Source organism: Typopeltis vanoorti, chromosome 23, assembly GCF_054136105.1.
Source record: "Typopeltis vanoorti isolate ZY-2024b chromosome 23, IOZ_Tvanoo_1.0, whole genome shotgun sequence".
Lineage (NCBI taxonomy): Eukaryota > Metazoa > Arthropoda > Arachnida > Uropygi > Thelyphonidae > Typopeltis > Typopeltis vanoorti.
Window position 1 is genome coordinate 35,958,156 of NC_143571.1, and position 12,472 is coordinate 35,970,627.

Here is a 12,472-nt window from a genome sequence, read left to right on the forward strand (position 1 = left end):
TTTATACCATGTATTTGTGTCATAGTTATATATTTTCTTAACTTACATGAATTACTTGAATTAAATAAAAATATACTTTTGTTGGATACGTCATTGTTGTTTATATAATTTTTTTTCAAAAAAAAAAAAACGATTTCAGAACATAACCCTACTTTTTGTATGTGATCTGGGTCTCGCATAATGCGATTTATATAACGCGGCATTTCTATAGAACCTAACATTATAGAAATATAGAACCTTATACGAGGGTTACCTGTAATCTATTATTCCTATAATCAGATTTCAATCACACCTCTCACTCCCTGAATGATAACAAGAGAAAGCATGAATTTCAAGACCAGCATTCACCCCTGACAACATCAAAAGCAAAAATGCAAAGAATAATAGGAGACATAAGAAAGAACAATTACCAGAAGAGCATAAATTATAAAAATCTATAATTGACATTTAAATATCAAAAATCACCTAAAATCTTCATAATGAACTTTATATGTGCAGACCGTAAAAATTTAAGTTTTTAAAATTAAAATTGAAAATTTATGATTCAAACATTCTAAATCAGAAATTTAGAATTTTTTACCTTATGGATAAAGAGTCTTTTTTAATACAAGCTAGGTATCTAAAAACTTTATAACTTTTACTTAAGCTTTGAATTAAAGAAATACTGTATATTGTGAAATATTTCTTTAATTTTCAGTTCTAAGAGAACATTATCAATTTATGCCTGAAATCAATGGATCTCTATCCATTTAGGAATCTAATAGTCACACCAGATGTGTCTATTGCTTTTCTGGTCCCCCATGGGCTGATCAATGCGGAATGATCATTTGTGTTGTGTCATCAATGTACAATTTTCTTTGTTCTGTTTCCAGATATTTCTTTTTTCTTGCAAATTCTTATATCCTATTTTTAATGATTTCTTTGTTGTGTTTTTTGTGATTTCTTTTATGTTATTTAGTGAGAGTGAATATGCAGTGATTATCTGGGTGGCCAACAGTGAGGACCTCTGTGAGAAAAGGATACATGTGGGACTACAATGCTGGTGATTATGAGGAGCTCAGGAGACAGCTTGCAGGTGAATCATGGAATGAGGAATTAGCTGGAAAGGAGATCAATGCAGCTTGGTGGATATTCAAGAACTGTCTAGTAGATGCGATGTCTAAATTCCAAGGGTCAGAAAGTTAAACAAGTTAAGTGTGAAATAGATGAATTAAGAGATTGAGCATGCGATACAGAGGAATATGCTATTATGCAGGCAGCATAAGAGGAGTGATAATAATCAATTCCATGAGGATTACAAAGAACAGGCAAGGAGGATGACTTGGTTGGAAAAGGTAGTAAAAGTGAAGTATGAGCAGCAGTAAGCTAACGAAGCCAAAAATAATCCTAGGGAGAGCTTTTGATGTAGCCAGCAAAAAATAAAAAGAATGATTATGGAAGGATGACATTATTATTATTTTTATGTGACACCTCCAAGGAGTCCAAAGACTCATCAAGGGAGGGCACCTACTCTACAACACTCCATTTTCACCCACTACAGCTAACTGCATCATCTACACCAACACCCATGAACATTAGTATTTTCACAGACAATCACAAACATCCATGCCCACGGTGGGATTCAAACCCACAGCCTTTTGGCTGAAGAGCAGATACACGAACCACTAGGCCAATCAGGCTAGCAAACATTATGGTATAAGAATGACTGCTATGGAAGGTATGGTGAATATATCTTCCATAGCAGTCATTATTTGGACAGACGGTGTCTCTGTCCAAAAAGAAACTGAACTTTTCAAAAATAGAAGAAATTAGTGGCACCACCTGTGGTAACTTTTTGTTGTCAAAAGTGACAACTGTCATTAGTGTTGAGTCAACTGTTTATGAGATTTGTTTCATTAGAAGCCGAGTTATAGTGCCAAGAGTGACAGTGTATTTTGACGAAAGGTCGGAAAATGAGTTTCAAACAGAGAACTGCGATTCACTTTTGTGTTAAACTTGGTAAACGTTTTACCGAAATGCATCAAATGCTTCAAAAAGCATACGGTGATGAATGCTTATCACGTACTCAAGTTTACGAATGGTTTAAGCAATTTCAAAGTGATTGTCAGATGCTTGAGGACAATTAAGAATTAAGCCAGGCCACCCAAAAACTGGGCTGAGCAAGTTAACAGCCAAAAGGTGCGTGATTTCATCAAAAAAAACCCCAAATCATCCGTGAGATCGATTAAAAAAAAAAATTGGGGATTCCAAAATCAACTGTGCACAACATTTTGACTGCGAGTTTGGGTCTTCGTAAATTGAATTCGTGATCTGTTCCCCACAAGTTGAAAGACGATCAAAAAATGTATCGAATTGAACACTACAAGGACCCACATTAAAACCGTTTGTAAGGACTCAAACTTCCTTGAAATGATCGTTACTGGTGAAAACGTGGTGTTTCAAGTATGAGCCCAAAACAAAACGCCAGAGTGCTGAGTGGAGACCACCAGAAGAGGGGCATCGGAAAAAAAGTCGCTTGGAGAAGTCAAAAGTAAAGACAATGCTGATTTATTTCTACCATTCTAATGGCATTATCCACAAAGAATTCATTCTGCCCAGTCTAACGGTCAATGGTGAGTTTTATCTAGAAGTTTTAAAGCGATTGATAGTGAGAATTCGTCACGTACGGAATGAATGTTGTGACGACCGACCGTTTGTCAAAACACACTGTCACTCTTGGCACTATAACTCGGCTTCTAATGAAACAAATATCATAAACAGTTGACACAACACCAATGAAGGTTGCTGCTTTCGACAACAAAAAGATACAACAGGTAATGCTACTAGTTTCTTCTATTTTCGAAAAGTTTGGTTTGTTTTTGGACAGAGGATGTAGTGCAGATACTTAATGAGCAGTATCTTCATAAAGGCCTTTCATTCTTGTGAATGTGACATCATTTAGAGTTTGAGAGCAGTTGATGATGAGGAAGCGAGACTGACTTAAGTGAGCAAGGGGGGGGGAGTATATGGGGAATTGAGCAAACTTGATGTTAATAAGGATGTGGGACTTGATAATATATCACCATGTATTTTGAAGGAACGTGCCAGGGAGTACGCATCTGCCTTCACATATTGTATTAATATAAGTCCTGCACTGAGTCGAGTTCCAAAGGAATGGAAGGAGGGCAAGACTGTACCACTTCATAAGCGAAGTGATAGAACTCAGGCAACAAATTATTGTCCGATCTGTGTGTCAGGTGTTGTGGTTAGAGTGTTGGAGAGGCTGCTAAGAACCAGAATCCAGAATTGGGTTGACAACAAATGTATTATCTTTGATGAACAGCATGGATTTGCTAAAGGGAGGTCATCATCATCATCATCATCATCAAATTCCTGCCATGTACCCTCAAGGGGTGTACAACAGGATATGATAGTACTAGATGAAAAATTTACATCATTACTAACTTCCTATCTAAAATTTTCCTCCGGATTAGTCTGTTACTTGTCAAGACTCCAATATTATCAGATCTTATATTTCTGTCGTCTAAGGCACTTTGTACCGTATCAATCCACCTATATCTTGGTCTTCCTCTGGGTCGTCAAGTGTTCTCTGCCAGGTTGGCAGAGAACACTTGTTTTGCTAATCTTTCTTCGCCCATTTTGTTTAAGTGACCATACCACCTGAGATTAGCTTTGCTAACGCATTCCTGGACGATGCCAATGTCAAGTTCTTTCCTAATATCCTCGTTTTTAATATGATATTGCCATTGATGCCATCTGTTCACACCTCTAATCTTTCACAGGATTCTCATATCTGTGGTCTCTAGTCTTTGGTCAAGGGTTTTACTTCTGACCCAGCTCTCAGATCCATAAGTTAAAACTGGTTTGAACACTGTCTTGTAAACAGCTAATTTAGTATTGTTACTAATTTCTCTGTTATTCCATATAAATTTATCCAATTGACTAGCTACCATACCAGCTTTGCTGATTCTGTTGTCTATTTCCATATTTAATTTACCATCTTCACTAAAAATCATGCCTAAGTAGCTGAAATGTTTTATTTGTTCCACAGGTTCTCCATTCACAACACAGTTGACATTTTCAATGATTCTGCCTATTTTCATTGTCCTTGTCTTTTTATTGCTGACCTTCATACCATATCTATTACAACAGTTATTCAATTTAGTCAGAGAATCTTGCAGACTTGTAGCGGATTTATTTAGAAATATAACATCGTCCGCATAAAGCAAAGAGCTGACATTAACATCTCCAATTTTGATATCATGTCTAATACCACTTTGCTTCATAATGTGATCCATATAGATAATGAATAACAGAGTGGGATAATGTACATCCTTGTCTCACACCAGATTTAACATGAACCCATCTTCCTGGACTTCTTTCAATTCTAACTGCTGACTTACAACGCAAATAAAGACTAAGTATTGCTTGACATAATGCTACATTGACATATTATAACTATAGCATATTGAATAGCTTCGCTTTTGGCACCTTGTCATATGCCTTTTTCAAATCCACAAAACTTAAATAAAGATATTTGTTATATTCCCATGATTTCTCAACTATTTGTCGTAAGGTGAAGATCTGATCCTGACAGCCTCTATTTGGCCTGAATCCAGCTTGTTCTTCACCAAGCTTTTCTTCCACAATCCTTCTCAACCGTTTCTCAAGTATACTTGCATAGATCTTGCCAGGAACACTCAGTAGGGAAATACCTCTGTAATTCTCACATTCAGTTTTATTTCCCTTTTTATATATGGGTACTATGAGAGCTCTACTCCAATCATCGGGAATTCTCGTCCCTCTGTACAGACCTTCAGAACTATGCAGTGCAGCCACTGGAAGACTTTTATACCACTATACTTCAGCATTTCTGGTCGAATATCTTCTGCCAGAAATGGCTGCCTTTCCACATTTCAAGCCTTTAACGGCTTTTTCTACTTCAAGTATGGACATATATTCCTGATTGTATGCCTGTTGAGTGTTTTTTTACCACTGTGCGATCATTGCTTGTTTCATTCAGCAATTTCTCGAAGTAATTACTCCATACTTCAAGGATATCTTTTTCTCCTGTTTTCATGTCACCTTTATCATCTCTAACTCCTTTTACAGCACTCTTTCCTCCATTCCTAAGCTTCTTCAACAACCTCAAGAATATTTTGCCACCTACTTGATATTTATTTTCTATGTTCTTGCCAAAGTCCTCCCATGACTTTTGTTTAGCTAATTTTACACACTGTTTAGCTTTCTTACATTTGTCTCTGTATTCTCTGAGAGCACAAGCTGACTTATTTGCCAGGAACTTTTGATATGCTTTCTTCTTTTCCTTCACTGCCTCTTTAACTTCCTGTGTCCACCATGGAGTTCTGATTTTTCTATCCTTGCAGACAACCTCTGCCTCTCTGGCTGAATCAATCAAGGTTTTCTTCAAGGCTTGCCACTGAATCTCCAAGGTTTGGTTCCTGTTCTCAAACTCTTTTTCTTCAATAATCTTTGTGCATTTTATTCTACAGTTCACATCTGAGAGCTGCTCAACTTTTATTCGCTTTAAAACTTTCTTACATGTTATTCTTTTCAATATGAAATTCAATTTTATCCTGCTTAAGACTAAATAGTGATCACTTCCAATTTTAAATACTCTGTACACTCTCGTGTCCTGCACCAGGGAGAAAACATCACTATCAACAATGACATAGTCAATGAGACTTTTCTTATTTCTTGCCTCTTCTCTCCATGTGAATTTGTGCACATTTTTATGTTGGAACATGGTGTTAGTAATAACCAGTCCATGTCCCGAGCAGAAATCCAACAGGTATTTGCCATTATTATTAGCTTTGTTTTTTTCCCAAATTTTCCCAAAATATTTTTGTATGCCTGATAATCATTTCCTACTCTGCTATTTAGATCCCCAACAAGCACCAACTTTTCCTTTTTTATTGTGTCAGCTGCTTTCTCTAAATCCTCAAAAAATTCCTCCACTTCTACCTTAGTAGAACCTTCTGTGGGACCACAGGCACAAATAAGTTTCATTGTCCAGTTCCCCATTCTGATATTTGTTCACATCACTCTACTTGAGACCGCCTGCCATTCAAGAAGATTAGCCTCGTATTTAGTGTTGAATACAATGGCTACTCCTTCTTTTCTTTAGTTGTCATTGCCTGAATATAACATTTTGTATTTATTGCTCAGAAAGATCTCACCAGTTTTTGTCTTTTTTGTTTCAGTCACCCCTATTATGTCGATCTGGTACTTATCTAATTCCTCAGCTAGCTCCATTTCTTTGCCATTCAGGCTTCTTATGTTGATAGTACCAATCTTTAACTCTGGTGATATTGAGTTGGGGTGTTTTTTAAGATTTGTTCAAGTAGTTGACTTTTCACTGTTCACCCTGGTGAAAACAACGGGGGCCTTGTTTAACCAAGCGACGCCCCAGTCGGCATGAAATTTTGTAATGTTGTACCATCATTTTGTATTTTGGTTTAAGCCAATAAGAATACAATTTGGTCAGCTAAATCCCAAATTGTCAGCCCATCCTCGTTCGTTCAGTATCCAGGTAGATACCGAACAGGGTGCACCACGAGAAGGTGAGGATTAGACATTAGATCAGAAGCCCTGGTCGGTTTTCTGCATTCCTTTAAAGACTATGTGGAGGTCTTCTCTCAGTTATACAGCTTTGACCCTTAAGCACCCCTAAAGGGAGGTCGATAATCTACTTAGTTATTACAATAATGTGTTGGCTTCCTTGGACAGAGGAGAGGGATATACAGTAGTATACTTTGATTTTCCATAGGCTTTTGATAGATTACCGCATGATAAGTTGATAGTCAAACTAGAGCAGATTGGGTTGGATATTAGATTAGTGCATCGGTTTGGAGACTGGCTATCTGATAGGTGTTAGCAAGTCATGTATGCGGGAGCAATATCCTGGAAGTGGAAAGTCACTAGTGGTGTGCCTCAGAGGTCTATTTTAGGGATTGCTGTGTAACCTGTACATTAATGATATTGGCAAAGATTTGAATGCAGATGTTCAGTTGTTTGCAGATGATGCAAAGTTGGAAAGAACTATTAAGAGTAGAGAAGATGTTGAATAAGACTTGACCAGAAGACTTGAAGAGATTGATTGAATGGGCACGGGAATGGAGATGTCAGGTTACAATGTTGCAAAATATAAGGTTTTAAAATTTGGGACAAAGATGGGATGTTGAATTTAAGCTTGGTAAGGTTATATTGTTGGAGGTGGAGGAAATTAGAGATCCTAGGGTGATAGTGGATAAGGATCTGAAATTTAGGGCACACACTGCCAAAATTGTGAGGACAACACAAAGAATTCTGGGAATGATGTAGAGGACACTGACTTGTAGAAGTAAGGAGATTCTTCTTCTTTTTCCATTGTATAAGGCTATGATTAAGCCACACATGGACTACTGTGCACAGATTTCATCACCTGGTTTTTAAAAGGAAGAAAAGATGTTGGAAAGGATCAGAGGTGACTGACTAAGGTAGTTTCTGATCTCTGGAATGTCGAATATGAGGAAAGATTGAGTAGATGCAATTTACAGGGTCTGGTAGATAGAAGATATGAAAAGACCTACAAGTTAGTAAGGGGTTGTTGTAAGATCAATGTTGGAGAGGTTCTACAGAAAACAGTGGGAGATTAGGGGAGAAGAGGGTGTGAGCAGGGGGAGTGAGAAACAGGTTTTTTGCATGCATAGTTGTGATTGATTGGAATGCCTTGTCTGAGAGGGTGGTGTCTGCAGAGAATTTGAGTGTGTTTAAGGTGCAGAATAATGAGAGGTGTGTGAATAACAAAAGGACCTCCTAGATGAGTCTTTGACTCTATGGAGTCTAAGGATAATAATAATAATAATTTCTCACAATTTCTTTTGTTATATTTCTAGCAATTCAATTTCCTTTATTCTGTTTACAATGATTACCTATGTTCTGTTTCCCTATGATTGTTATTGTTACATTTCTACTGTGTTATTTCCAATGATTTCTTTCATTATTATTATTATTATCTCCATGGAGTCAGAACACTCATCATTGTAAACCCTACATTAAACTTTATATATATACAGACTACCTCTTAATGGTGGTGGGGGTTTTTCCCTTTAGTTGTTTCTGACCCTAGGTAACTTGTAGGCATTGCTCACTCAGTGTTCCTGGTGAGATTTTTACAGGATAGTTCACCATTGCTTTCCCCAACCCCCCAATTTTATCTGGGCTTGGGAACGGCATATGACTGTGACGTATTCATGATTGTAATCCATGTGTGTTCACATGGCCAGTTTGCCTGTTCTGGGAGGATGAAAAACCCACATTTCAGGGTGAAAAAAAACCCTACCTCTGTCTGAGACCAGCTAACTCACCTTTCATTGAAAGAAATCAGATAAAGGTTCCTCGTGTCACTGATGGGAATCGAACCCAGGTCTTTCCAACCAAAAGGATTCATCTATTACTGACGGAGCTATAGAGGCTCATACCTCTTGATACCATTCTATAAACCCATTCACTGCCAGTGTACTCACAATTACTTAAAGGAATCTATTCTGCTCATTCACCAATTCAAGAAGTCTGCCCACTTTTACTAACCACCGCTTACATAACTTCTAGGAGGGACCCTTATTTTTCTTTCTATTTTTCATTTATTGAAAATTTTTTTAGTTTAAATTTTATAGAACCCCTTTATTATCTTATAACTTTCTATTATGTCTCCTCTTTTCTACCTATCAATGTAACTTTGTAACCCACACACCACCTCACAATCTATCCTCATAGGGAGCATTCCATATATATATGTCACCAGCTTGGTTATTCATCTGTTGGATCCCTTCCAACACCTCTTGATCCTCAAGAAACTCAGATAATCAATGATCAAATCTGTGCACAATGTCAAGGTATATTGTAATCACAGCCAACAACTGTTGCCCTTCCCAGCTTTACATCGTCAGCAAACAACTGAATATCCTCCAATCTCCAAATCATTCCCTATATCATTAATTATACAAATTAAAGAGTCAGTCCTAGCACAGAGCCTTGAGGCTCTCTATGGTCAACCTCATTCTCTTAGATTCCACTCCTCATATACTACTCCCTGGTATCTTCTGCCAGCATCCCCCCCCCCCATCCATGCAACTGGCTTCATATCCATTTCCATTTGCTCCAACCTACGTAGTAGTTTTCCAAGTGACATTCTGCTGTTAAATAGATGATAAATAAGGAGAAGCTGTTATGCATACTTGTCTTACACTCAATTTTACATCAGACTCTCTTTCAGTACTGCCTTCAAAAATTTAACCGCTAACTTACGACTTAAATATGGAGACTGCATATTGATTGTATAATGTGAGATTCGTTCTATATAACTGCATATTCTGTACAGCTTTCATCTGGTGCATTTGTTATGCTTTTTGAGATCTACAGAACTTAAATATGATCCCTATTATTATTAACATGCAGAAATTATTTAACTATTTTTAAATAATGGTTTCACTAATTTAAAAACAGCTTTAAAAAGAAGAAACTATATATACACATACGTACCACACTGATCTTCATCAGTTCCATCTCCACAGTCATTTTCATGATCACATCTCCACGTGTTAAAAATGCAACGACCGTTACCACAGCGAAATTCTACCGCACTGCATGTATGTAATTCTATTATAAATATATAACACCATACCATTATTAAAAAAGTATAAGTTTTTAATGAAGATAACACACAAAATAAATGATATACTTTCTCCACTTTACAAATCAAAGTATTTTTGCCTCTAAAATCAGATAATGATTAATGCATACAAAATCAAGGTAACTTAAATTTAATATATTTATTAAATTTAATAAATTAAAATTAAATCTATTGTTTCATAGGCATGGCATGTGGGAGTTACTATTTTTACTGTAAATTCACTATAGTGAACCTTCCTATTAAATGAACTATGTATCTGATCCCTTGGATTAGAAGGTATTATGCAAATTAATTATTTGTGCAATAGTTGGTTCCATTGCATGCCCGTTTATTCTTGCAACCTATAGAAAATGTTGTGATAAATCAAAGTTTTGGTCATGAAATAATGATGAACTTATTATCAATACCAAACCAAAGAGCTCTTTATTAGAAAACAGAAGTTTAATAATGAAATATTTAATTGACATTAATTAACAGATATTGCATTTTGTGTATTGTAAAACATGTTCGGTGTGTAAACAAGAACAATCCGAACTTTCCTTTCATGTTAGGCTCAATGGTCTAATTCTTATTGATTTACAATGTCAACAAATTGAGTGTATTCTTCTCAATGGTTTGCCTGTTCTATGGGATGAAAAACCCAAGTTTCTAGGAAAAAAGCTTTGTGACCTCCACATGAGAATGGGTCTTTCAAAGGGTACGTCATCTATACTGGCTGAGCTACAGTTGCTTATAAAAAAACAATGAGAAATTTAAATGCAACAGATTACAACTATGTACTGTAACAATGGTTATTTCTTTTAGATGCAAATGACTTCCTACCAGGTTTAAAACTAAAACACTACTGGGAACTTTAGAAGATAAAAAATAAAATAAAAGAATATATTAATAGTAAATAATGATTATTATAATTACAATAATAATAAAAATAATAAATGATAATAATAAATAAATAAATAATAAATAACACAACTGTTATCACAATTTTCTAAATTTGGGGAAAGAATAAACCATCATTGTGATTAAGATTTGGATGATGTAATAGGGTTCTAGTACTTTCTTTGAACAACATTCGCATTTAAAAATACTTCTGTTCAACAACTTAGTATTATTTCAGAGGATCCTTGACTACAGTCAAGTCTATGTTGGGCTAATCCAGATTTATGAGGTTTATTCAACTGAATGTAAAATAAGATGTTCAGATAACCATTTTTAATTGACTGGCCTGTCAGCCTTATGTAGGATAAGTTGTAGAAATATGGATCTTGATAAGGAAGCAACAAAGTGTACAGATTTATATTATATTATATTTGACAAGAATTTATATTCTTGTTTTAATCCTTCACCCAAGCATAAGTAAACACAGTTTGACCATGAAATACAAACATAATTTTTACTTCATGTACAAATCTCTACAACTAGTCTGCTTGCATATAGAGGTTGCAAACTTCATATCTGTTTCCTCAGTATCTGATAATGCAAAAACATTATGGGAAGGGTCACTACCCTGATCAGTTTTGACCTTTATTGAGGTCTTCGAGCCAGATCTAGAAAGATACTAAAGGTTAAATAAATGGAGAAAAAGTGCACAGATATGGTTACCAGGTTCTGAAAATATGGGAAATGACTGAGAACGACCAAGGTGATAAATGTAGATTTTAGTTATATTAAACTAAAGTTTTTATTCAAACACGGTAGTTGTCTCCATAATTTTCAAAAATGCATTCTAAAGATGACTTTGTGAATCTTCTCTGGAGCATTTCCAACATGTCTTTGTCACCATGAAAACCCAGCAACCAAATCTGTGCACAATAACCCATATGAGGTCTGATTAAGGCCTTATACAACGACATGATAACCTCTCTATTTCTGCATGTCCGGGTCCACTGCACCATTACCATTATCCAATCTTCACATCTTCACAACTTCTGCAATGTGATCCCTGAATTTTAGCTAGTTGTCTACCATCACTCCTAGATCTGTCATCTCCTCTATTTCCTTTAAAGTTTCCCCACCAAGTGTATACTGTGCATCCCACTGATGCTTACCAAATCTCAAAACCTTGCACTTTGCAACATTGAAATGACAGTTCTACTTACCTTCCCATTCATGCAATCTTTTCATGTCCTCCTGTAAGGCCACAACATCTGCTTGACTCTGCATTGCTCTTCCAAATTTTGCATCATCTGCAAACAGCTGCATATCAGTAGTTAAACCCAACCAATGTCATTAAAATACAAATTGAACAAAAATAATTCCAAAACTGACCCCTGCAGTAAACTATAGTGACCTTCCTCTTTTGAGATACTGCATCCCCAAATATGACTCTCTGACACCTAATCTCACATCCAGTCACTGATACAACTCAGAATTCTGTTATCCAATCCCATCTGTTTCAATTTATTTCACAGTTTGTCCTCTGACAGTCTATCAAAAGCTTTTACAAAATCCATGTAACACTACTGATTATGCATCTTCCCTGACACAGTGTCCAAGATATTTGTCACCTTGTTATAGTACATAAGTAAGTTAGTAAAACATGATCTCCCTTTAACAGTCCACTGTTGCTATCAATCCATTTTTGTATCCTACTTCTCACCAATCTCTCCAGTACCTTCACCACAACTCCAAATATATAGATTGGCCTATAATTTGAAGTTCCAGCCTTATCGCCATCTTTATGCAGTGGAACAATTTTACCCTCCTTTCACTCCCTTGGGACTTGTGCTGTTGCAAGACTTATTGAACAGGCATGTCAATGTTACTGCCAATTACCTG

General features: G+C 36.2%; 1 protein-coding gene across 1 annotated transcript in view; it reads right to left on the reverse strand.

Annotated features, from left to right (window-relative positions):
- mgl (low-density lipoprotein receptor-related protein megalin) overlaps positions 1 to 12,472 on the reverse strand; it is an 890,817-nt gene that overhangs the window by 353,772 nt on the left and 524,573 nt on the right. Inside the window, exon 50 of the mRNA XM_090412774.1 lies at positions 9,544 to 9,660. Within this exon, the coding sequence (XP_090268900.1) occupies positions 9,544 to 9,660 (117 nt within the window). The remainder of the gene's footprint in view (positions 1 to 9,543; positions 9,661 to 12,472) is intronic.